The following is a 27,915-nucleotide window of genomic DNA, read 5'->3' on the forward strand; positions in this document are numbered from 1 at the left end:
GCAACATTTCTACTATTGTGGTACATCAGAAATATTAACACCCTCTAAACTGGACGATTTTCCATTTTTGCATTGACAGACATATAAGGGCTTGTGTTTTCTAGGTTAAGTTGAATATTTAATTTATATTATCGATTTTATTATGTGATGTACTGGAAAAAAAGGAAAAAAAATTGAAGCATGGTAAAATAGCAAACAAAAAAAGTACAATTCCAACATTGCTTTTTTGCCTTTTTTTGGTCACTATATGGTATATATTACCAAGCAAAAGGATTTTCCAAGTCAGCATGATTATGGCGATACCAAACATGCATTTTTTTTTATTATTACAAGTGCTAAAAGAACATTGTGGAAATTCATAAAAAATAAAAATTTGGTAGTGTCACTATTTTTTGAGACACATACCATTTTCAATTCTCTGTCAATGGGCAAGTATAAGGGTTAGTTTTTGTGCCCTGAGCTGATATTTTTATTGATACCACATTGGGGTACATACAATGTTTTGATTGAATATTATTTCATCCCGGTGTGGTGTTGCAGCAGCAGAAAAAAGGCAATATACCATTTAATTTTTTTTCTCATTACATTGTTTACCGATCGAGATAATTAATTTTATATTATGAAAGATCTTATTTTTATGGATGTAGCAATACCACATATGTGTATTTTTTTATTTTTAATAGGGGGAAAAGGAAAGTTGATTCAAACTTTTTTTTTATTTGTAATGTATTTATTTTGCAGTTCCCTTAGGGGACTTGAATCTGCAATCATCTGATCACTTGTACAATATACAGCAATACTGCAGTATTACTGCATGCAGCAAAAATCATGGTATGCTATGAACGCACACAGGCTGGCTTTCATAAGATACCATCATGACAGGCACAGGGTTTTTTAGAAGATCCACGGTTATAATGTCAACTCATCGATCTCCTCAAACTCTACAGATTGACAGCAGCACTCAACAGAATACAACCGCATGTGGAGCTCCAATTCACTTGTAGCTGCTAGAGGCAGATGATTGCTGAATAATACAGCCATCATCTGTCGGCAAAGATGTGGCCTCAGTTCATAAGCGCTCATCAAAGACATAGAGCCGATATTAGACGTACCAGCACTTCCAATATTAGTAAGGAGTAAACACTTTCTGCCAGTTTATATTACAAATTAAAGCTTGAAAAAAACAATTTAACAGAAAATGAGAATAATATACCAAAATATGTTTGCATACCTGGATCATTCCTAATATCCTCATATAGTCTTCGATGTGAAAAGGAACTGGATTTTTTACTTCCACATAGGATGTAAGCTGTAAGACACACCAGCGTAATTCCTAGGATAGACCCAATAACTGCACCTAGGACAACTCCAGCATTGTTTCCTACTTCTGCCGAAGTAAAAAGAAACAAAGTTTAAAAATCAAACTTTTGTGAATATTCATAATCTGTAAAGCTATAAATATCTCTTAAACAGAAACTATTTTATTATAATCCTAAACTCATAGCAAAACATCGCTTTGAGACAAGCCATGTCCATATACCGCATTATGACGACATATGGATGTCGACTGTTCTGTGACATGAAAAATTCTGAGCTAATTTGAGAAATTCTGAGCTAATTGTTTCTAACTTTCACATGTGGACTGAGGCCATGTGCCCACGTAGCGCTTTTGTAGTGTTTTTACGGCCGCAAAAATGCTTGTAAAACCGTCTGCCATGCAAAGCAATGTGAATTCAGATGTGCTGTGCACATGATGCGCTAATTAGCGCTCCAAATTCGCAATGCGTTGCAAAACGCAGCTTTGCCATTTCTACCGCGATTACGCTGCAAAATTGCGGCCATTGAGGAACATTGAAACTCAGCAAACCCACAAGTATATGTGAATTTGCTGCATTTCAATTAAATTCAATGGCCGCGAATTTACAGCGTAATCGCGGTGCGTGTGGTACCCACGATGAAGAGGAGACTACAACTCCTCTTCATCCCGGCTACCACGCGGTGAAAAAAAGAAATAAAAAAGTTAAAAAAAAAAAAAAAAACTGTCCTCGGCGTCCCGCGGTGTACTTGTAGGACCTGTGGTGACGTCATTTAGTCAGCTAATGGTCATGCAACCGCTGACGTCAGTGGTCAGGTGATGGTCACGTGACCATCAGCTGACTAAATGACGTCACCGTAGGTCCTGCCAGTACACTGCGGGACGCCGAGGAGAGAGGACACCGCCGGGAGGAGACCGGAGAGGTGAGTATACAGGTTTTTTTTATTTTTAACTTTTTAATTCTTTTTTTGTCCTATGTATGCAACATTTAAAGCATCTAAGTTGGTCACGCAATATAAATCCATGCCGGTTGCATGGATTTATATTGTGTGACCAACTTGTCAAGCACTTTTCCAAGTGATGCTCAAAATCGCTTGGAAAAGTGCTTGAAACAATGCATGTGAAAACACATGTAAAAATTCTGAAAAAACGCTTCTCTCTGGCAGAAGAAACACATGTAAATCTGCATGCGTTTTTTTCTGCCAGAGAGAGGCAAAAACGCTCTGCATCAAATCTGCTACGTGGGCACATAGCCTGAGGACGAACTACTTACAGGTGGCTATTAAGCAAGACTGATAAACCAGCTGAAATTTCCTGGTTATATTGTATAGGGTGTAACTTACTTGACTTTGCCAAAATGCCAAGACAATTGTACACCTGATATAAAGATCACCTTGTTACATTTCAGCACATCATTACCTTTATCACTGCCTGAGATTTCTGAGTGACTGCTGTTTGTCGTGGCCACATTCTCGGTGATTTGGGTAGTGACTGTAGTTTCTTGTGTTGGCTCACTGGTGGCCGTGGCGCTGCTTGTTGGCGTAAATTCGGTGGAACTGGGAATATCCGTTGTACTTTCTGTTGAGTTGGATTCTGTGAAGGTTATGTGCGTTGTGCCATTGACAGTGCTGGAGAGATCTGTAGTTTCATATATGATCGTGCTCATCGTAGTGGTCATGTTGGAGACATTCTTTGATGTTGTGTATTCTGGTGTGACACTTTCAGTGGGAGCTGTACTAGAGAAATTTGGAGAAGCTGTGGAGTTGGTGGTAAAGCCTGTGGTAGAGCTATCCGCAGTTGTATTGCTTGGCGAAGAGCTTGTTGCGCCATCAGTTACAGATACAGGTGTGATTGTTTCAGTGGTCATTTCTGAGACATTTATAGAAGTTGTGCTTACTGCTGTCGAGCCAACATCGGTTGTCTCCACTAAAATAGAGGCAGTAAGGCTAGTTTGAGTCACGCTAATTGTGCTGCCTATAGCAGGGGTAGTATTCATATTGACATCTTTACTACTAGTAGGTGACACGGTGGTTGTTGCACCAGTCACACTATTATCAACTATTTTTGTAGTGATCCCATTAGTAGATCCTGTTTCAGTAAGTACAATAATCGTTGGACTAGCCGTGCTGCTTTGTCCGCAGCAATTGGTCCAAAAAAGAGAAATCAATAATAGTAATGCAACTCTTTTGAATGATGAAAACATTGTTTCTGGGTGGCTCCCCATGTAGCAAGAACTAGCAAAATCTGCAAAAACATAAGAAAAACATGTGATTTAGGGTCTTAAAAAATAAAGTTGATTCTCATTCAGCTCCAGATAAATATTCCTGTAAAGTAATTATGTAAAATGAACTACTGTTTAAATCTATTTTATGTGTTAAATGTATATTTTAAATATTTTTTGGTAAGGTTTTCTTTTTCTCCCACCCATATCTGTATTAAAAATATAAACTTGAAATCATGCAATTTTCACATTGAACACTGAGGCTTTTTTAGACTCATAGGGGCCGATTCATCCAAGCTTTTATGTTGGGAAACTGGTGTAAAACCTTTGAAACATCACAAATTTTTTGCACAATGGAGAGATGAGCAAAAACTTTGACATTTTTGGCATTTTCACACCAGTTTCAATCTGCTCCGCCAATATTGGTGCAGCTGGGGCGAAGCCAATCCATCAAATTCATCAAAGGTGCTGGCATTTTGTACAGCACAAATGCTACTCCAGGCCCTAAGTGTAGTAACATTTCTGGCGTGGTGCACGGAGGTGCACACCACACAGGAGTGGGGCCAAATTCACTAAGTGGCATGTGCATTTTAATAAATTAGGCGCCTTGTATTCAAAGAAAACTTATGTAGCATGAGCGTGCGCTACGCCAGCCTTAATGGATCGACCCCATACTTCCTATTGTGATTGATGTATCTTGTGTTATCAACTGTGTAATACTGCCTTTGATAATACAGTATGTAGCCTTGCTGTAAAATGTTCCTGAAAGGACTAATACAAGTCTAAGATAGTCCCAGTGGCAAGTGTGAAAAATGCAAGGTTACTATGTTTTTGGGGAGCAATTTTTCAAGCTTACAAATACTGATCAAAAAACTGACCAAACATTCAACATGTAAACGTGGCCTTAGTCTTACAATACCTCTTTTATTTAAAGATGTAGTCATCAAAGCTAACTAATTTGGAGAATATTAGTTGGACAAGCAACCCCACACCTTATTTGGAGGTATACCTATCGAGGGTTTTATGTTGAGCAGATATAGTTTCAGATTTCCATCTTACAGCAGAATCATCAGCACTCAGATATTGTTGAATAATTCACTTTTATTTGAATCTTATATCAACCATTATTTGTATTACCACAACAGAGAGTTGCATGAGTCAAACCATAGAGGTCATACAATACAGTCTGAACAGGAGCTACATGAACATAAACAAAACTCAACAGTTCACACAGAGTAAGTAGTTGTCTTTTCAAGATAGTCCCTTGCCAGTATAAGCCTTCAGTTACTGTATACTCTGATAGAAATAATGCCATTAAGGGCTGATCTCAAATTGTATCTTGAACAGCTCAAGGCCATAATTACTGGTTACTTGGGTGGCAGTTTTTCCTCCTTGAGTGACAGTTCTGGTGAGTAGCTCTGTCCTGCTACAACACATTAATGGTTTGTCAGCATTAGTACTCCATCTACATTGTTATCACTATATTTACATGTAGAGATAACAGTGCCTTTGAATAAGTACACAGTTTGGGAAAGTGAAAGCTGTGATTAGGATAACTGCTCTGAAAGCTAGGATCTGAGATGTAAGGGAAGGAAGATGAAAAGCTTACTGTCAATAGGCTGGAGAGAGCTGACTGGGATGTTAAGAGTTAACTCCTCTCAGAAAATGTAAGTACTGCACACTATCAGCCAGACTCTGGTGGTCGAGTTCCTTAGAAACAAGATGTACATTATGCAAGACAAAAGTTCTCATTGAAGGAGAATGACAGCAGATAGAGAAAGTAAGTCAATTGCAAACGTTCTTATTTTCTGGCTGTCTAAATAACTATACTAATTTCTTAAACTGAGAATACCTTTTTAAGAACCAAAAGACCCTAGCAGCCAAGGAAACAGCAAAGAAAAAAAAGTATCTTTGTATTGAAAATGGAGAGTAATATCGTAATGGGATTCAAGAGGTGAATGTTAAATACATGTAAAGACCTTATAGTAACAGTAGGTTTGTGCAGTAGAGCTGGTGGTACATGTCTGAAATAGTTCAACAGCATGAATAGGGAAATTGACCTTTTAAGTACCTTTTTTGCATCTCATTAGGGAATGGTCAGTTGATCATGAGGACTAAGCGGGCTACAAAAAACAGATGCAACATATGGCACTTAAGTGTACAGCATTTTCTGAAATACTTGGAGCTTCATGAAGGGAAAGTAACATGCGATATTGCTGTTTTTTTATTTTTGTTTTGGGTGCACCTAGAAGAAATATAAGTAATGGATATCCGATAGCCAGGTTAGCCCTCACCCTTAAACCAAAAGCAAAGAAGGCCAGTATAAGGCTTCCTGTCTCAATAGGCCTTATGGTGCAAGCAAGAAATAAGTGTGGTGCATAGACTGCAAAGTCAAACTGCATTTGTTATCTCCAAGAAGCTTCTGGGTGTGAAGAAGCACTGTATCAAAAGTTAGGGATGCTATAGTGTGAACATGCTAAAGGAGGGAAAGTCCATTTTGAATATTGTGATGAAATGAGTTTATTACACCATAACAACCCTTATCTTATGTAGCCTATTAAGGCACATGAACATCACAGAGATTACAGTGCCGGCAATCTGTGGCAGGTCATAGCTGACCAGTTAGGGAACCTAAAAGTTGTTTTTTGTAGAAGGGGATTATCTTCATTAGACAACTTGCTTAAAGCAAACCTGTCATTAGGATTGTGCTCAGTAAACTACATGATGTGTCAGGTTGGCGCTGTTACACTGATTAAAATGATACCTGGGTTGATGAAATCCATCCTGTGGTTGTTGTTTAATCTTTATTTGCAGTTTGGAGATAATGAGATTCTCATATTTCGGGGTGGGCCTGTGGCCTTTTCTTGGTGCTCTGTTCTAATATTCATCATTGTAGCTTAAATGACAAGTCACAGATTTTTCAGTAACCTGCCTCCTAGTTTAAATACTGCACTTGCGCAGTCCATATTGTGGTCTTGTAAAAAAAAAAAAAAAAAATTAACTCCAGCAAAATTGTGCCGGCGCCCACACATGCACAGTGGCAGATATTGCTTGCTGGTATATATGCTGCTGCGTATGCTCCGCTGCCATTTTTGTGGAGCTAAAAATTTTTTTGCTCTAACAAAATGGTGCCATCGCCCACCCATGCGCAGTAGCATCTATTGCTTGCCAATAGATGCCACTGTACATGCGATGTTGCCATTTTGTTGGAGCAAAAATTAACAATTTGGCTCCAGCAAAATGGCAGCGGCGCAGTAGCATGTATCAGCAAGCGATAGCTGATACTGCGCAGGTGCCATTTTACTGGAGTTAAAAGTTTATTTTACAAGACCACAATATGAACTGCGCAAGCGCAGTATTTAAACTAGGAGGCGGGTCACAAAAAGATCAGTGACCTGTCATTTAAGCCACCATGATGAATATAAGAACAGAGCACCAAGAAAAGCCCTGCCCACAGCTAAAAACACCCAAGAATGGCTAAGAGGAAAACATTGGACTATTCTGAAGTGGCCTTCCATGAGCCCTGACATAAATCCTATTGAGCATCTTTGGAAAGAGCTGAAACATGCCATCTGGAAAAGGCAACCTTCAAACACGAGACAACTGGAGCAGTTTGCTCATGAGGAGTGGGCCAAAATACCTGTCGAGAGGTGCAGAAGTCTCATTGACAGTTACAGGAATCGTTTGATTGCAGTGATTGCCTCAAAAGGTTGTTCAACAAAATATTAAGTTAAGAGTACCGTCATTTCTGTCCAGGCCTATTTCATGAGTTTAATTTTTTTTAAATTCTCTGGAAGCAGGGTTGAAAAGCAATGTCTGACTTTCATTTGTTCATTTTCATAGATTTTTAATTTATTATTACTTTTGTCAGATTCAAGCTATTTCTGTGACCATTGTGGGTTTTTCTTTCATTAAACGAGGGGTACCAACAATTTTGACCACGTGTGTAGTTTACTGAGCACAATCCTGCTGACAGGTTCCATTTAAAGCTAAAAAGTATCCTGGTCATTAATATTTGTGAATTATTTACTTTCTAACTGTAATATTGTAAGAAACTCTGGTACATAAAAAGTCCATTGGCAACTATTGTGAAATCATTGAATTTTTCTCAATCATGTAAGTACATGCTGTACCTCAGCATGCTCTTGAGGGTTTCACCTTACATGCAATCCAAACCCTAAACTAAAGTATATTCAAATCTTCATGTGACCGCACCTTGCTGCTGTGACTCAAAGTCACCAGTGCTATTGAATAACCACATAGACTTCCTCCATTGCATTCCGAATTATCCATACCAATTTTTTAACCCTTCCATGTGTACAATTTATGAAATGCTTTATTTTTTCACGATCAGTTGTATGTCCTCATCAACCTGTGCTAGTGTGGCACCCCAGGGGTCTGGTTTCCACAGTAATGTAATTTTATGTCTGAGAGCAGGTGGGAGGTCCTTTGGTCAGGGATCCTGTGCATGCCACACCTCCTGCCCAGTCTTGGGAGGGGAAGAACTTCCCCTATATAAACCCGGGGCTGAGGCAGGGTTAGGAGTCAAGGAGAGTAGAGACGAGAAACAGTCATAGGAAGAAACAGCAGAAGCTCAGTGAGAGCAATACTACTATGAGTCAGGGGCTGGCAGCTGCAGAGCTCGCCCTGACTGAGAAGCTTTCTTACCGGACCCGGCGTCCGAGGCTGTGGGGACTAACTCTTACCCAGCAGCAGAAGCCGACTGGCAGGGGATTTCAGGTCCTCAGGCCCAGAAACCCGAAGGCAAAGTCACACGCGTGGGACCAGCACCGCCATCGTGGAGCGGAAGCCATTAGAAGGCCCCGAGTCACCGGCCATACGGGTGAGCACCACACAGCACACTCAGGGACGTGGGCTACTTATATCCGCTTCTAGCAAGGTAGCCAGAAGAGTACAGTCAGTTTGGGAGGCCTACAACTCCGCCTGGCCAGGGGAGATCCCATCTGCTCAAGGACTGACCAGGCCCCGTTCGCTAGCAAGTACTCCGGGAGGGTCTATCGTTGTTACCAGTAAAGACCCTGAATTACACCGCACCGTCTCTGAGTGGTTCCTGCTACCCCCATCTTCCACGTCGGCTGCCCTGAGGCCATACCCCTCCCGTTGGGGGTTATACTATCACGCTGCACAATTCTACACCGGCCTCAGCGGTCTGCCCTGCAGCGGCAGCTCCATAGCTGCAAATCAACGGGTGGCGTAGTCGACACTCAAATAACACCTATCAAGACTGCCACACACTGAGTTTGACTCCCTGGGCACGGACCGGGTCCCCGCCACTTGGAGACTACAACCCTCATCTGACCCGGTTCCGGGTAAGCCCCCGTGCGCGAGACGCTGCGCGACATAGCAGGCCCAAGGGCGCGTCAACTTTGGCGTAGTCGGCAGGATTTCGTGCCCGCAACCACCGGGTACTGTGTGCCTGAAAAGCAAAGACTGTTCAAACTTACCAGTGGTGAGGTTTCCCGCCATCCGGCGCCATCTTCGGCCTTCTTCCCGCCATCCGTGGAGTTTTCCCGCCATTGGACGCCATCTTGAGGACGCCGCGCGGGAAGAAGAGGGGCGTGGACTCCGAAAGCGCGCGAGAACTGAAGCCCCGCCTCACGTCCGGACGTTGCGTAAGGTCCTGGAAGGAGCCCAGCAGACGCCGACGTCACCGGAGCGCGACGGAAGGTCCTCAACCCTGACGATCTACTGCGGAGCCGCGGCCTACGGAACAGGATCATCGCAAGGTAGGCCACGGTCCACTAGGGGGGAGGAAGATGTCGGATGCGGAGGAGAGCTTCACTGCCTCAACCCCCGCCAGCGCCACCGCTGCTGCAGTTATGCCCTTCACCATGCCCTATATCCCGGGAGCAGCCTGGCTACCCCAGTACTCAGGGGAGTCACATACCCTGAATGACTTTAAAGAAAAGCTGGATAGCCTCTTCCAGGTGTACCCCCTCACAGAGGAGCAAAAAGTGAGCATCCTGGTGGCCCAACTAGCCGGGGCAGCCCAAAGGGAGGTAAAGTCCTGGCCACCTGGGAGGAGGACTGTCGCAGGGATACTAACCCGGCTGAGGGACACCTTTGATACTGGCACCTCAGCCGAGATTAAGCTTAGATTCTATGGGTGCAAGCAGCGAGCACATGAGAGTATAAGGGACTATGCACTAAACCTACAAGAGGCCCTGAGAGCCATTAAGCAGACCGACCCTGACGGCGTGGGAAACGAGGACAGGCTGTTGACCGAACAATTTATAGAGGGACTATATTGCAATGCCCACCGAACCCAGTTGCGGGCAATGGCCTTACAGGATCCTCATCTGGACTTTGCACAGTTCAAGGACAGAGCCATCCGGGTGCTCCAAGAACCGGCACCGGTTGGCGTTGTGACCCACAGGCACCCAGCTATCACTTACCACCAGGAGGCGGCGCCCTTGTCGGCAGGGCCTGTGGGGGCTGATGCGCAGGCTTTGAACAATGACCCGGCTCCAGACCTGCACCATCAGGTCCAAGAGCTAGCTAAAAGCGTTGCTGCGCTAACCCGAACTGTGCAGTCTTTACAGGTTTCCACCCCAGGGAAGATCCAGCTGGCATCCGGACCGGAGGACATCCCGTGGCGTCGGCCAAGGAGGACCCCACCGGCCAGAGGAAGACCCAGTGACCGATACAGCGAAGACGGACGACCCATCTGCCGCCGCTGCAATCAACCCGGACATATGGCAAGGTACTGTTCTTTAAACGGGCACAACCTGGGGTAGAGGGCCAACCCCCAGGAAAAAGATCACCAGGCCCATCGAACTGGCGCGACAGATATGTGGGAGGACGTCCAGTCTTGCCTGTGGTACTGGATGGCATTCCTATGAGTGCCCTACTGGACACCGGGTCACAGGTCACCACCATCCCGTACGTGCTCTTTAAGCAGTACTGGAATGACTCGGATATTACCCGCTACCCTGACGACGACTTGAGTATCATCGCCAGCAATGGCCAGCCCGTGCCACAGATCGGATTTAAAGAGGTGACCATCAAAATCGGTAGAGTCGAACTGGCAGCACAGGGACTGATCATTGTAGATATTGACAAACATGAGAGTCACCCAAAAATAACTCTAGGAACTAATGTAATTGAAAATTGTCTTGCAGAGGTGATTTTCCTTTTACAGCAGGTTGCCAAGAACGCCAGCTCCGGCGAGCAGCGGGTGCTCCAGAAAGAGATCCGGGCACTGATGCGACGGCAACAGGTGGAACTCTCCGGCGGTGAGATTGGTAGCGTATGAATGTGTGACCCTTTTCCTATTGCCATGCCCCCAAAAAGTGAAATGATGATTTGGTGTCGGGCAGCTATTGGTCTGAGAGGTAGGGATTACCAGGCAATGGTAGAACCAGTTAACTCGGACAGTAGGCCCACCATTTTGACAGCACAGGGGGTGGTTGATGTACGCCATGGGAGGGTGCCCGTTCGCATAATAAATATCGGGGAGAGGGAAGTGTACCTGCCCCGGTATGCCACGCTAGCCAAATTATATACCATTAACCAAAATTCTATACAATCTGTGGAACCCTTGCCTCCATCTCACCCGGAGGAAGGTAACGGCTCTAAGAAAAACATGGAGGACTGGTGTCAGCAACTACATCTGGGTACTGACTCCACTCCCGCACACCAGAAACAAGGAGTCTATCGGGTGGTTCAAGAGTACGAGAGAGTGTTCAGTAAACACCCGTTAGACTTCGGGCGAGTCAAGGGGGTAGAACACCACATCCCCACGGGAGACCATCCTCCTATAAAAGAGAGGTATCGACCCGTACCCCCTGCCCACTACCAACACGCCAAGGGGATGCTTAGAGACATGAAGGAGGCTGGGGTGATCAGGGATAGCTGTATCCCCTGGGCAGCTCCACTTGTCTTAGTCAGAAAAAAAGACAACACCATGAGGATGTGTGTAGATTACCGGAAAATCAACCGTATCACACACAAGGATGCGTACCCCTTACCAAGGATAGAGGAGTCATTGGCTGCTTTAAGATCTGCTAACTTCTTCTCTACCTTGGATCTCACTAGCGGGTACTGGCAGGTTCCTGTAGCAGAGGCGGACCGGGAGAAGACCGCATTCACCACCCCGATGGGACTTAGCGAGTTCACCTGCATGCCGTTCGGACTCTGCAACGCACCAGGAACCTTCCAACGACTAATGGAGTGTTGTCTGGGCCACAGAAACTTCGAGACGGTCCTGTTGTACCTGGACGATGTCATCGTATATTCCAAGACGTATGAGGACCACCTAAAACACCTGGCGGAAGTGTTCGAAGCTCTGGCGAGTTACGGCCTAAAGGTGAAACCCTCCAAGTGTCACCTCCTGAAACCAAAGGTGCAGTACCTGGGACACGTGGTGAGCGCTGACGGAGTGGCTCCCGACCCTGATAAGATCACCGCAATTAAGGAATGGCCAAGCCCCTCCAGCGTAAAAGAAGTGCGGCAGTTCCCCGGGTTGGTAGGCTACTACCGAAGGTTTATTCCCGGTTTCACCAAAAAGGCAGCACCTATGCAGGACCTCCTGATAGGCCAGTCCCGGAAGGCCAAGAACCAGAAGCCGCCCTTCAAATGGGAGGAGCTGGAAGAAGAGTCCTTCCGCCAGCTGAAGATGGCCCTCACGGGGGACGAAATCCTGGCGTACCTGGATTATAGCCAGCCCTTTATCCTCTATACCGACGCCAGTAACATCGGGCTAGGAGCCGTACTGTCCCAGATCCAGCAGGGGAAGGAACGAGTAATCGCCTACGCCAGCCGAAAGCTGCGACCCACCGAAAGGAACCCCGAGAATTACAGCTCATTTAAGCTAGAGTTCCTGGCCGTAGTATGGGCAGTCACCGAGCGCTTTAAGCATTACCTCGCTTCTTCCCGGTTCACCGTGTACACGGATAACAACCCGTTGACACACCTGGACACGGCAAGACTCGGTGCCCTGGAACAGAGGTGGATGGCCCGTCTGTCCAACTACGGGTTCACAATCAAATACCGGGCCGGACGCTCCAATACCAACGCGGACGCCCTGTCCAGGATGCCCAACCTGCCGGACGAAGGAGAAGATCCAGAGGGACTGGAAGAAGTCGAACTCCCTGCGTTCCACCGGCTTGGGACTATCCAGTATTCCCACCGGGTAAGGAGTAAGCAAGCCGCTACGTTTAACCCCTTGCCTCACTACAACTGGGAGGAAACGCAAGACAGTGACCCTGCCGTCCGACTGGTGAAGGAGATGCTGACTCGGCCAGAGGCTCGCCTTGACCCAGACGCTCCGGAGGAAGCCAAGCAACTGTGGGCTGAGAAGAGTCGACTGTTCCTTTATAAGGGGAAGTTGTGCCGCAGAATGGTTAACTCCCGGACGCATGAACTAATCTGGCAAGTAGTGGTGCCACGAAGAGACGCAGCCATGGTGATGGAGGCATACCACGACGGGGCTGGACACTTCGGATGGAAGAAGCTGGAGTTCCTGCTGCGCGAGCGGTTCCACTGGGTAGGCATGAGGGGAACCATCGAGAGGTGGTGCAGAGACTGTGGCCCGTGCAACCTAAGAAGGAAGGACCGTGCCAGCCAGAAGACTCCCCTGCAGTCCATCGTCACCCGGCAGCCGTTGGAACTGGTAGCCTTGGATCATGTAAAACTGACCCCAAGCAGAAGTGGCTACGTCTACGCACTAACCATCGTGGATCACTACTCCCGGTTCTTGGTTGTCGTCCCCGTCAAGGACTTAACAGCTCGAACAGCAGCGAGAGTCTTCCAGCAGCATTTCTGCCGTCCACACGGGTACCCGGACCAAGTGTTGACAGACCAGGGACCTGCCTTTGAAGCGGAGGTCTTCCAAGAATTCTGCACTCTGTATGGCTGCCGGAAGATAAGGACGACACCCTATCATCCGCAAACTTATGGACTTTGTGAGAAAATGAACCAGGTGGTAATGGATCTTCTGAAAACGTTGCCCCTGGAAGAACGCAGTCTGTGGCCTGAGAAGCTGCCCGATCTGGTGGACCTATACAACCACATCCCGGTAGGTTCCACCAACTGTACCCCGGCTTACCTAATGAGGGCGAGACCTGGTAAGTTACCTGTTGACCTGGAAATAGGAGTCCTGACACCCGAGGACACTTCACCAGAAGCAGACTGGGACACAGAGAGGCAGCAGCAGTACCGGAGAGTACAGGAGAGCGTGGAGCGAAGTCTCTGTCAGGCTAGGGAAAGACAAGAGAAAACTTACAACCAGTATGCTCCCGCTGTTCCCCTGGTACCCGGAGAGCAGGTCTTGAAGAGGAAGAGACGGCTCCACAAGTTGGACGACTAGTGGGAGAAGGACCCGTACACCGTACTGCCCTCAAGCCACGAGAACCCGAAGGTTTGTACCATCAGTAAAGACGGAGGGGAAACCACAGCCATTGTATCCCGGGACCACCTGAAGAAGTGTCCCGAACAACTGAGGAACCCTGAAGAGGAACAAGAAGACCATCGACCCGTAGAGGAAAGGGAAGATATGGTTAGTACTGTGCTCGGGGACTTCCCTCGGTCTTGGACTCAAGTCAATGGTGCAGTTGTGGTACCCGTACTCACCTTCCTCCAACCAGCATCCCAAGCACCTACGGAGCAACAGGTAGAGCTGGAAGAACAGCCGGTCCAGGAGGCAGAAGACCCCACACCCGCAGACCAGGAGGATCAACCCTCTGCTTGCAGTGAGCCTGCCATATCCCTAGTGAGCCAAAGAGCCGGTAGACAGCTGCCCAGTTTACCCTTGACAGCTCCTACACCCTGTATTTCAGGGCTAGACAGTCAGCTCCGTAGGTCCACTAGGGCCACTAGAGGCCAGTTACCCGCACGTTGGAGGATTTGAAGTGTATAAATTGTTTTATTTATGTTTACCTGTGTATTGTTGCTTGTGTATAATTTTGTGTTTCTAGTTATTTGTAGGAGTCCTTGGTGGATATACCGGGAATCCTTTGTACATAGTTGGAGCGTAACCCAGGACGGACTAAAGACTGTTAAGGACTCGGGGCAGGACAAACCCCTACCTGGTTACGTCTCCCTGTTTTGGTGAAATGGACACCTTGCTTTTCTTCAAAGACTACACCCGGTTACGGACATGCCGTGACCACCTTTATGTGTTTCTTCTTATTGTACTATTATTGTTGTTATATCTTGTTATGTTTTTCTAAAATATGTTTAGTCCCGGAGTACTAAATTTCACTAGGGCGGAATGTGGCACCCCAGGGGTCTGGTTTCCACAGTAATGTAATGTTATGTCTGAGAGCAGGTGGGAGGTCCTTTGGTCAGGGATCCTGTGCATGCCACACCTCCTGCCCAGTCTTGGGAGGGGAAGAACTTCCCCTATATAAATCCGGGGCTGAGGCAGGGTTAGGAGTCAAGGAGAGTAGAGACGAGAAACAGTCATAGGAAGAAACAGCAGAAGCTCAGTGGGAGCAATACTACTACGAGTCAGGGGCTGGCAGCTGCAGAGCTCGCCCTGATTGAGAAGCTTTCTTACCGGACCCGGCGTCCGAGGCTGTGGGGACTAACACTTACCCAGCAGCAGAAGCCGACCGGCAGGGGATTTCAGGTCCTCAGGCCCAGAAACCCGAAGGCAAAGTCACACGCGTGGGACCAGCACCGCCATCGTGGAGCGGAAGCCATTAGAAGGCCCCGAGTCACCGGCCATACGGGTGAGCACCACACGGCACACTCAGGGACGTGGGCTACTTATATCCGCTTCTAGCAAGGTAGCCAGAAGAGTACAGTCAGTTTGGGAGGCCTACAACTCCGCCTGGCCAGGGGAGATCCCATCTGCTCAAGGACTGACCAGGCCCCGTTCGCTAGCAAGTACTCCGGGAGGGTCTATCGTTGTTACCAGTAAAGACCCTGAATTACACCGCACCGTCTCTGAGTGGTTCCTGCTACCCCCATCTTCCACGTCGGCTGCCCTGAGGCCATACCCCTCCCGTTGGGGGTTATACTATCACGCTGCACAATTCTACACCGGCCTCAGCGGTCTGGCCTGCAGCGGCAGCTCCATAGCTGCAAATCAACGGGTGGCGTAGTCGACACTCAAATAACACCTATCAAGACTGCCACACACTGAGTTTGACTCCCTGGGCACGGACCGGGTCCCCGCCACTCGGAGACTACAACCCTCATCTGATCCGGTTCCGGGTAAGCCCCCGTGCGCGAGACGCTGCGCGACATAGCAGGCCCAGGGGCGCGTCACTAGATTCCAGGAATGTAGCATAAAATACCTCAGAACTGGTCCATACTTTATCATGGCTAGCTTTAGAAGTATACATCTCCAGCTTACAATTTCTTTACTCTTTACCTTGGTTACTTTAGTCACCTACATTTAATTTGTCACTGCTTCCTTTTATCTCAATACTCACACCTCACCTGTTTATGTCCATTAATTAATTTCCATCCCTTTTACTTCAATTGTCAAATAATATAATAACACTTACAGAACCTTATTTGCTGCACATGCATTTAGACACAGCATTGTGCAAAAGTTTTAGACAGGTGTGGAAAAATACTGCAAAGTAATAATGCTGTAAAATAAAGAAGTGTTTTGTTAATAGCATTTTTTTAATTTAATAAAAAATAAACTAAGTAAATGAACGAAAAAAAAATCTAAGTTGAATAAAAAAGTTTACTGTGACCAGACCTTGCCCACAACACAGCTTTAATTCTCTAAGTACACTTGCAGATTTTGAGGGAACTCTGCAGAGAGGGTGTTCCAAATACCTTGAAGAACTAACCACAGATCTTCTATGGATGACGCTTGCGCAAATCCTTCTGTCTTTTCATATAATCACAGACAGACGATGATGTTGAGATCAGCACTTTGTGCTGGCCATATCATCACTTCCAGGTCTCCTTGTTATTCTTTATGCTGAAGATAGTTCTTAATAACATTCGCTGTATGGTTGAAGACTTTGTCCTGCTTCAGAATACATTTTTAGTTAGACTCCGCCCTGCCCTAATGGTATTGCAAAATAGATAAGTGTCTGCCTATATTCCTCAACTTTGAGGACACAGATCCCCAACTCCAGTTGCTCAAAATCAGTCCCAATCTTGCAAAGACCCTCCACCATGCTTCACTGTAACCTGTAGACCCTCATTATTGTGGTGCTCTTCAGCCCTTCAGTGAGCAAACTGCCTTCTGTTACAGCGAAAAATTTCATATTTTGACTCATCAGTTCAGAGCTCCTGTTGCCATTTTTCTACACCCCTGATCATATGTTTACATACATAGTTTAGTCACTTGGCCTTGTTTCAATATCAAACATATGGTTCTTAGATGCAATTCTTCAATGAAAATGTCTTCTAGCCAGACTTCTACGAACAGTAGATGGCTATACTTGTTTCCACTAATCGCTGCCAGTTCTGAGCTGATGGCACTGTTGGACATCTTCAGATTTTGAAGGGAAGTAAGCATGATATGTCTTTCATTTGAAGCACTAAGTTTCCTAAGCTGACTTCTGGGTCTAACTGACACTGCATGTAGTTTACTTCTCACAATCCTGCTGACAGGTTCCATTTAAGAATATAAAGTATCCTGGTCATTAATATTTGTGAATTATTTACTTTCTAACTGTAATATTGCAAGATGAACTTTGGCACATAAAAAGTTCGTTGGCAACTATTGCGAAATCATTGAATTTTTCTCAATCATGTAAGCACATGCTGTACTTGAGCATGCTCTTGAGGGTTTCACCTTGCATGCAATCCAAACCCTAAAGTATATTCAAATGTTCATGTGACCGCACCTTGCTGCTGTGACTCAAAGTCAACATTGCCAGTTGCTTTGTGCTTCTTCAATAGAGCTTTAAGGCTATGTGCCCACGATGCAGAAATGCTCCGGATTTTTCCTGAGCGTTTCTGCATCTTCCCTGGCAGAAGAATCGCATGCAGATTGTACATGTGGATTGTACATGCGGATTGTACATGCGTTTTTCCTGCCAGGGACATGCGGATGTGAAGCGTTCTTCACATACATTTCCGCATGCGGGTTGACAAGCGCTTTCCAAGCAATTTTAGCATCACTTGGAAAGTGCGTGACAACTTAGTCACACTATATAAATCCATGCAAACGGCATGGATTTATATAGTGTGACCGTAAAGAATGTTTAAAAATTAAAAAACACATGTATACTTACCTTCCGATGGTCCCCGGAGTCTTGCTTCCCTCCGTTCTCCCTTGCCGGCAGATCGCGGTACACTGAAGGACCTGCCGACGTCAGCATCGCGTGACCCATCACATGACTATGACGTCAGTGCAGGTCCTCCAGTCCATCGCGAGCTGTCGGCAAGTGAAGAGAAGGAGAGCGGGGGCCATCAGAAGGTAAATATAACATTTATTTTTTATTTTATTATTTTTTTCACAGTTTCTATGGTACCCGGGTCCAGAGGAGAGTCTCCTCTCCTCTAGACCTGGGTACCATCCGCACATTGGAACGCATGGAATGCGCATCTACATATACAGTGATGCGTAATCCATGCGTTCCAATGCAAGTCAATGGCGGCGAAAACGCAGTACTTGCGCAAAATAATTGGTAGTGCTGCGGTTTTTTCCGCAATGATAATCCGCAGCGGAAATTTCTGCAGCATGTGCACAGCACATGCGGATTATCATTAGGGGACATGGCAGGCCTTCTACCATGCGTTTTTTAAGCGTTTCTGCAGCGTTTTTGCCGCTGCGGAAACGCTTAAAAAATGCATCGTGGCCACCCAGCCTTATAGTGCATCTCAAAACCACAGTCTGCTTTGAGATCTTTATCTGGTAGAGACCTTGCTGATGCAGTATAGCTACTTTATGTCTTGTTGCGGTGCTCAGTCATTTCATGATGTATGACATGAAGCTACAACCTCAACTTTGCAGCAGGTTTTGGCTGTTCCTCACCCAGTTTTATGCTTCATGCACCATTATTTCTCTTCAATTAATGACTGTTTAAATCTGTATATGAAAATGCTGAACATTATCATCTGTTTGGTAAAATTGGTTACTCATACAACTCATTATAATCAAGTAAACCCCCTGACTCTCTGCAAGTGTACTTAGAAGGACTAATGCAGTTCTGAAGGTAAATGGTGGATCACACCAAATATTGATTTGATTTTAGATTTCTCTAATGTTCATTCACTTTTATTTTTCAACTTTCAATTTTTCTTTTTAATCACTCTTACTTTGCAGTATTCTTTTCATATCTGCCTAAAACTTTTTCACAGTACAGTATAGGTTATCTATCTTCTCCATGTAGTGCAGCTAACCACTGCTGTTAAAACAATGTCCTAAAATACCACTAAAATGCCCTCTGTGAACCTTTTCCTAAACGTTTTCTTTGCTTTAGATAACTCAGAAGACCCCTCTTACCTACTGTACATTGTCTCCGAATTTCCTATGGTAAACTGGTCAACACTGTGAAGGTGGATTTGCTGCAGTATTATTTTGTACATAATGCTCAGAGTCACCTGACTAGCCCTTCGATTTCTCGTCCTGTAGTCCACAACTCCTGAAGACTATCAGCTGGATTAGCAAGATGTTTTGTTTTTCTCATTACCTCTACCCTATAGAATAATGCACAATTGACACAGATTTTCTCCCACAAGATGAAATTACACCACTCGATAGCTTAAGGGCTGAATGACTCTTTTCATTCCAAATCATTATTGCATGTCACTTACACTGACTTGTACAGGTATTCCTTACCAAGACGTGATTTATATTCTAGAGCTGTCTTCACAAATTTATTTTATACCATGTTGAATAAGCTTGCAGAATGAAAGAAATATTACTTTATAATAGTCTATCGTAATGCGACTGCAGTTTATAAATTTCCTCCATTATTTACCTTCATCGAATACAACATAATAAGGTTTAAAGAGAACCTGTCACCAGGTTTTTGTTTGCTTTATTCATGCTGCTTCCCTGAGAATTAGATTTTTTTTTTACATTTGGCTCCAGAGATATGAGCCTTTTTATTTAGTGCTACATTTTATTGTCATTTTAAGAAAGCGGTGCTCACAGGATCCTCTGGGGCGTGTCTTTACGCTGCTCTGCATTATTATTCTGTGAGCCTTGTAAAAACAATAAATATTAGCATTTAATAAAATGGCTCATATCTCTGGAATCATATAGCGAATTTAAAAATAAAAAAAGAAAACAATTAAGCAAAAACTGTCCACGCTTGACTTGATGACAGGCTCTTCTTAAAGAGCTCAAGAGGAAAGAATTTAATAGAGATAATTACTACCTTTTACACGCATTGTAAGTAGGGTTAATATAAACAATTATCATTCCAAGCATTTGTGCTTCTGTACTTATGACCCAGATGGTACTATCAAGAATCAGGTTGGCTTCTCGATTGCAATACCGGTTATTGTCCCCTTTAATAATGACAGAATGTTCGCCGTAATCATTTATAAGTGACATGTCACCTGCTGACAAGGATTGAGAGCAAAAATTCTCGAATTTCTGCTGCAGATGCTAATCCAACAGAACAGCAAATTGTTTAGTATGAACATACCCTTACTCTGCTCAATTTTACCAGTATTTTCTTCCCTAATCCACTACTTTATTCCCACATTATATATACAGTCATGGCAAAAAGTGTTGGTACCCTTGAAATTGTTTCAGAAAATGAAGTATTTCTCCCAGAAAATGATTGCAATTACACAAGTATTGTTATACATGTGTTTATTTGCTTTGTGTGTATTGGAACAACACAAAAAAAACAGAAAAAAGGCAAATTGGGCATAATTTCTCACAAATACCCCAAAAATGGTCTGGACAAAATTGTTGGCACCCTCAGTCTAATATTTGGTTGCACCCTTTGGAATAAATAACTGCAATTAATCGCTTCCTATAACCATCATCAAGCTTCTTACACCTTTCAACCGGTATGTTGGCCCACTCTTCTTTTGCAAACTGCTCCAGGTCTCTCATATTTGAAGGGCGCATTCTTCCAACAGCAATTTAAAATCTCTCCACAAGTGTTCAATGGGATTTAGATCCAGACTCTTTGCTGTCCACTTCAGAACTCTCCAGCCCTTGGTTTCCATCCATTTCTGGGAGCTTCTTAAAGTATGTTTGAGGTCATTTTCCTGCTGGAAGACCCATGACCTAGGACACAAGCCCAGCTTTCTGACACTGTGCACTGTACATTTCAACCCAAAATCCTTTGATAATCTGCAAATTTCATGATTCTTGCACACAGTCAAGGCACCCAGTGCCAGAGGCAGCAAAATACCCCCAAAACATCTTAGTACCTACAGTCAAATATGGTGGAGGCTCAGTGTTCTTTTTTTTGTAGGCCTCATTCCATTTTCTGTAAACAGTAGAATGATGTGCTTTACCAAAAAGCTTTATCTTGGTCTCATATGTCCTCAAGATGCTTTCCCTAAAGGATTTTAGCTTACTCACGTACATTTTGGTAAACTGCAGTCTAGTTTTTATGTCTCTGTCAGCAGTGGGGTCCTCCTGGGTTTCCTGCCATTGTATTTCATTTCTTTCAAATGTCGACGTACAGTTCACACTGACACTGATGCACCCTAAGCCTGCAAGACAGCTTGAATTTCTTTGGAACTTGATTGGGGCTGTTTTTCCACCATCCAGACTATCCTGTGCTGCAACCTTTCATCAATTTTTCTCTGCCGTCCACTGAGACAGAGATTAGCTACAATACCATGGGTTGTAAACTTCTTGATTATGTTGCGCACCATGGACAAAGGAACATGAAGATCTCTGGAGATGGATTTGTAACCTTCAGATTGTTGATATTTTTCAATAATTTTGGTTCTAAAGTCCTCAGACTGTTCTCTTCTCCTCTTTTTGTTCTCCATGCTTAATGTGGCACACACAGACACACAATGCAGAGATTGAGTCAACATCTTAATTTTTATGATTTCAGGTGTGATTTTAATATTGCCCACACCTGTTACTTACCACAGGCGAGTTTGCATAAGCATACCATACTTGAAACAAAATTGTTTGCCCACATTTTTTGAAAGGTGACAACATTTTTGTCCAGCCAATTTGGGGGTTTGTGTGAAATTATATGTCTGATTTTTAGTGTTGTTCCAATACATACAAAGGTATTAAACATGTGTATAACAAAACATGTGTAATTGGAATAATTTTCTCGGACAAATCTTTTTCTGGAACAATTTCATGGGTGCCAACACTTTCGGCAATGACTTTATTTATATTCAGTGTTCCCCTAATCATCCATTAAATCAGTTCTGCTCGGTCCATGCCAAGGTTGCCTACTTAGGCCGTCCAGAAGAAATAAAGAGCTATCAAAAAATCATGGACAGACAATATTTTTTACAGATGGCGTGAAACTATAATAAATCATTATGATTGTTAGTGATACATAATTCTGATATGAAGACATCAGCTGCATTCACTGTAAAATACAGTCAAAATAATTTGTAGAAGTTTCTTCGGCTTTAAAAAAAATCATGGACGCCTTAAATTTTTTTTACTGACAGGGCAAAAAAGTGCCCTAGTTTTACGGACTGTTCTGGAATTTCTGAATGGTTAGCAACCCTAGTCTATGCTCTTTACAATCTTGAAGTTATGACAGTTCAACTTCGGCTCTGTACACATTCGGTTTTCATCTGATTGTAATGGATCCAATATACAAAATAAGGATTCTTTACAAACAGAGAAAAAAAATGCAAAATGGAAACCGAAGTTTACAGATAAGAATTTTTATAAAATCTTTAAATAAAAACAAGTAAAAAAAACAAACTGGACACTTTGGTTTCCATTTGGCATCCCTTTTTGTTCCGTTTGTAACGGATTTGCTTTTACTAGAGGTGTCTCTGACAACCTCTAATATCCTGGGCACGTGCAGTGCTAAAAAATGACATATGACCTTCTATTATGATGCGTATTCCATAAACTCTTGTGTAAAAAAAAAATAGATCCTTTTGCTATTGGTATTTTTTTGAGGAGCGGACAAAAAGAAAACTTGTACAGATTACGCTTTTTAAGTCCAGCTAAAAAAACGGATTACAGATAGAAAGGAGGCATATGGAAGATAATTTATGCTACTACCATTCTTATTCAAATGAATGAGTCCCTCTACTGGATCATTCTGAGAAGCAGATGACAGTTAGTGCTCATAAAGTTCTATGGAGACCCTTAACTGTTTGGGAAAATCTGTCTTTGCTGAAAATAGATTTTTTTTCTATGAAATGGGAGTGAAAGATCAATCCAGGAGGAGAAAGAAGTGGATTCCATTGATAAGATATTTTACAAGTTTGCTTATTTTCATGTGTACTATTGATTTAAGAAATGAAAAATTAAAAATGATGGTTACTCTTTAGTGGTTGAAGAGCTCTCTTGTATTTTCTTCTCCATTAACATTTTTTTTAGAAATTGACATACCTTCCTTGTTCTGAAATATGCCAGTCTAGGTGTCATACTGTATAACTTATAAAGCCACTTCCAAGAATTAGTCAGCCTTGATACAAGGTCATAAACTGCATTCATAATTAAACATGTCCAACCACTCACACTCATTGATTGCACTAATTAACAAACCTTAATTAATTGTTTAGTACTATTTATTCTTTAGGAATGTGAAATTGCATCGAATATAACTGGGATATGTAATATTGCCACATCTGCATTTTTTAAATTACTTATGAAAAACGGCCATCTCAGTCACCACCTGTTTCTACAGCCATTGACAATATAAGTAGAAGATTGTACATTTTGTCCTTCCTAAGTAACGGTAGCACAATCTGTGAGTGTCGCCACTTGTTGGGTTAAGATTGGGCACTTGAGAAATGAGTGTATTTTGGCATCCTTGCCTTAGTTCTTAACTTTTTAATCCCGCCACCTATGCAAACATAGGCAAAGGAAATAATAGGAAAGGACGAAATTCTCTACTCCCAATTCTTTTCTGCATGTTATTTAATATATTTAATACAAAATTCATCCAAAAGTATTCTCAGCTTTCTTACAATATGAAAGAATGGCCATGACCTAAATTCTACAGAATTTTATGGGATACTATAGGTAAAGGGACACTCTACTTTAGAAGAAAAAAATATAAAATATGACATCCTGCTGGAAAATTCTGAGTTATTACATGGGGATTTGTTCAGGACCCTAATATATTAGCCATAGAGGTGAACAAATACTGTGTGCCTCATTCTGGAGAATCTATCATGATCAAAAATATATTGTTAATAGAAAGTCTAAAAGATTTAATTTTTCCTGCAGGAAAATTGAACACTAAGGGCCCGATTCACTAGAACTCCAATCTTAATTAAGGGGTGTAATTAATGAAGCACTCCTCCTCCCATCAAAGATTCTATCCTCTTAATATATTGCAGTCATCATATTATATAGCACTGTGTACTTACAATTGCTCATTTTACCTTTCTACCCTGTTAATTCTTCTCTTTTCTCTGCTCTTTGTAGAAACAGAAGTCTCTTTTCCCTGCATAAATCATTCCCCTCTTCTACTCCTGACCCAGCTGCTATATTCCTCCCTTCTGCTAGGGAGTTTTGCAGTGATATAGAATTGTTCTAATGATGACTCATGCAGTGAAAAGAGACTTCCTGTTTCTGCATAGAGCTTATAAGGATTCAACTAGTCAGTTTTTAATCACGTGATGTCATAGACCTAATGAAAAAGAGAAGAATTAGCTGGGTAGAAAGGCAAAATGAGCAATTGTAAGTACGTAGTGCTACATATTATGACAATTGCAATAATTTAAGAAGATACAAGCTTAAATGAATTAGGGGCCACTAAATGAATTAGGCACATCTTATAAATGCAGTGCACCTCAGCCACGAATGTACACTAAAGTGGCATGACTTTTCATGAAATAGATGGGTGGACATAGCCATGCCCCATGCAACTCCTGTTCTATCCATTTTTTTCAAAACTAGCCAGGACTGGTGTGAAAATGGCAAAAGTCTCTATGTTTTTCGGCGTTGTGCAATCAATTCACAACTTATTAAGGTATTTTACTCCAGAATTCTGGTGTAAACATCTTAAAGAAGTGGTGCCTTAAGGAAGAAGTTGCATTAGTCCATGTGTGGCATTTACCTATCAGCAACCTATTTGCTGTTTAATAGCCTGTTTATGTAGGCAGACCACACTGCCACCATGCATGGAATGATCTAGCACTTGGACTGCCATTGCTCTTGTCAGCACAAATCCTGTTTACACAAGGAGAAGAATAATTTTTAAGCCTGCTTTAAAATATTTTCACATGAGTGCTTTGCTCGTTCATCGGGAGATTGGCAGCCTGTTCATACTGCAACATTATTGTGAAATGAGGAACACTTGTCCACGATGAACTTGCAGTGTAAATCCACCTTTACTACTGGATTCCCCAACATATCACAGCTGATCACTGGAGATTCCACCATATTATATAGTATTGTGTACATACGATTGATAAAACTTTGAGGGGAGTCCTTTTTTAACAGTGGGTCAAGTTTACCAAAATGGGTGTGGACAAAAATAGGGTTGCCCTCCTGTTAAAGTGAACATTACTGAGCCAATCATCGGCAAGCTATAGTCTACTAGACTGGGCCTAAAAGATACAAATTTGCCCAATGCCATTAAAGAATATTTTTACTCTGTTTTTTCATGAATTAAAAAAGCTGCATAATTGCCACAAGCCTACACTAAATATCATTTGGCTATTTATGACAACTCTTTGAGAGACAGTTACCTGGGTTGTAGTAAAGTATAGGGCTCTGGATTGTCAACTCTCCACCAGGATCTAATATTTTGTCATGCTGTTTCAAAGTTGATAATCCATAAATGGGTCTAACACTGGTCAAAGAGCATAAGATTATTGGATTTTTACGAGATATTCAAATTAAAAGGGCATTTTCATGTTTTTAGAAAATAAGTAGAGATGAGCGAACCTGAACTGTACCAGTTTTGGTACCTGAACTGAACTTTGGACTAAAGTTCGGTCAGGTACCAGAACCCGAACTTCCACAGGTCGGCTAATCCCTAAAAACAAGGAAATGGTATCCTGTAAAGAAATAAATATAACGTACCACTTTATTCCTACACCAGTGTCAATAGTTTATGGACGGTGATGTAGTTCTGTCTGTCAGTCACCTGGCCATTGGAGCTTATTACTGGACTCAATGGCCACAAGGGTCAGTGTTGAAAATAGTGAAGATGCTAGAATGATGAGGTCTACAAAAAGTAAAAAAAAATGCTTATTTCTTTAGTTCATACCATTCCCTACCATACTTCTCAAAACTTGGAAACCTCCTTCTCAATAGAAAGCCCTGGTGGCAGTGTGACTATACTATGGAATCTGCATGAAAGTTGGGGATATGTATTTGAAAGTTTTAGTGTTTCATATTATAGGTTTTATTCAGTGGTGTAACTAGAGTCTGATGGGCACGGGTGCAAGATTTGGACCGCCAACCCCCCATCCTGAATAAAATAAATATATATTTATATCCCACACTCTGGTATATTTGTCCTCATCCTGGCCCCATCCTGGTATATATATCACCCTTTCTGGTATATATCCCTTTTCCTGGGTCCCATCCTGGTTTATATATCCCCCATCTTGGTTTATATCCCCTGTTCTGCAGCTGTTCTTTAATGTATAGGAAAAGATAAACCATTATACTCACCAGAAGTGTACATAGAAGTCATGGGGCTCCATAGCAGAAGTATAATTCACTGACCATAGTCCTCCATATAGTATAATGCACAGCCCATAGTCCTCCATATAATATGCTGCACAGCCCATAGTCATCCATTGAGTATAATGCACAGCCCATATCTTTCTTATAATATAATGCACAGCCCATAGTCCTCCATAAATTATAATGCACAGCCCATAGTCCTCCATAAAGTATAATGCACAGCCCATAGTTATCCATAAAGTATAATACACAGCCCATAGTCATCCATTTTCATTCATTTCTTCCAAGTCGTTCTCCATACATTGGTAAATTATCCCAAGGAAGTATTTTATTACCCGTGTTCAAGTCATGTTTCCAGCCCTACTGCCCACAGACTATACATAATATGAGAGCATAATGTGCTGCAAGTGAATCAAACCCACAAGATAATTATTCCCTTCCATTTTTGCTAATGGATTCCAATAAAGAACCAGTGATCGAGGCATGATCCAGGAGTTTATAAATAATTTTGGCCAAGATTATAGCTGTTGTTAAAGCCAATGCTTTAGGTTAAAACATCTGTAATTCACGTGTAGCAGCTCTGAGTCTGCACATTGGCATAATGCATCATCTGTGGGACAGGGCTGCCAACAGTCCTAAAATTCCAGGACAGACCGTAAAAATAAGGCACAAATTTTTCATGTCCGTAAAAAAAATTAAGGGGTCCGTAATTTTTTTGGAAGCTGAATAAGCGTATACAGATTATTGTAACTATAATTATCATCAGTTTATAGAGAATACAGCTGATGTCTCATATCAGAATTATGGACTGTAGACATGTATAACTTGTAATCATAATAATTTATTTTGGTTTTCCAATGTGTCTATCAAAAAGTCATGAACACATAATATTTTTTACAAGCTGTCCAGAAAAAATAAAAAATCAAGTTGGCAGCCCTGCTGTGGGGTTACATAGGACTGCAGGTTTACCTACTACATTTAAGGGTATATGGCATGACAACACATGAATAGCAATTTCAGCTTTGCTACATCTATAAAGCAGTTTTCTGATACATTATAAAGTCTGTTACCTTTACGTTCAGCTGTCTCTGGCAGGTGTATGGCTGTCTAGGGGAAGCGGGTGAATGACACTTTGAGGCAGTAAGAATGAAACCTAATGTTAAAGGATAATTAGGCGGGGCTCCATTTCCCTGTGTGCGATACATCGAGTACCTGAGAACCAGACAGACCTGATCCTCAAATATTCCGATGAGATCTTACACATTGCTTACCTTGCCAACTGATTGCATTTGTCACATTAGTAAAGTTGGTAAAAGCCGTTTTACGTCAGCAGGTATAGCACTCGGCTAGGAACGTTGAGAATAAAGTACAAGTTTGTGCCAGAACACACAGAGAAAACCCTCTGTTCAGCTGCGGTGAAAAGCAACTGGAAATACTGGTTGTTTCTCTAATAGCTGCACTGAATGGACAGAAACTCTGTAGTAGCCGATGGGGTAGCATTGATTGCAGGCAGGGCCGGCCTTAGGGTATATGGCGCCCTGTGCGAAATCCCTCTTGGCGCCCCCCCCCAAAGAAAAAAAATTAAACTCATGTAGGTGAAAACAACAAGTGCATTTTTTATTAATCAAATGATCAAGTAATAACAAGCAACAAAAGTTGAAAAGTTTTAAAGCCGCCACCACGATAAGGTAGACTCTTCTGGCA

At 43.0% G+C, this 27,915-nt stretch overlaps 2 protein-coding genes across 4 annotated transcripts in view; one reads left to right on the forward strand and one right to left on the reverse strand.

The window, feature by feature from the left end:
* MUC15 (mucin 15, cell surface associated) overlaps positions 1–27,622 on the reverse strand; it is a 31,819-nt gene extending 4,197 nt beyond the window's left edge. Inside the window, exons 1-3 of one of the 2 annotated variants that reach the window (XM_073658059.1) lie at positions 27,483–27,622; positions 2,735–3,559; positions 1,232–1,387 (exon numbers count right to left, since the gene is read on the reverse strand). In XM_073658059.1, coding sequence (XP_073514160.1) covers positions 1,232–1,387; positions 2,735–3,539 — 961 coding nt within the window. In that variant the 5' untranslated portion in view covers positions 3,540–3,559; positions 27,483–27,622. Of the gene's footprint in view, positions 1–1,231; positions 1,388–2,734; positions 3,560–27,281; positions 27,429–27,482 lie in introns of those variants that run through there. The other variant, XM_073658058.1, reaches the window with a different exon arrangement.
* ANO3 (anoctamin 3) overlaps positions 1–27,915 on the forward strand; it is a 955,742-nt gene that overhangs the window by 833,635 nt on the left and 94,192 nt on the right. The gene's annotated exons all lie outside the window — the stretch shown is intronic.

This window comes from Phyllobates terribilis, unplaced genomic scaffold, assembly GCF_046119375.1.
Source record: "Phyllobates terribilis strain yellow unplaced genomic scaffold, ASM4611937v1 Scaffold_13__5_contigs__length_258822181, whole genome shotgun sequence".
NCBI lineage: Eukaryota > Metazoa > Chordata > Amphibia > Anura > Dendrobatidae > Phyllobates > Phyllobates terribilis.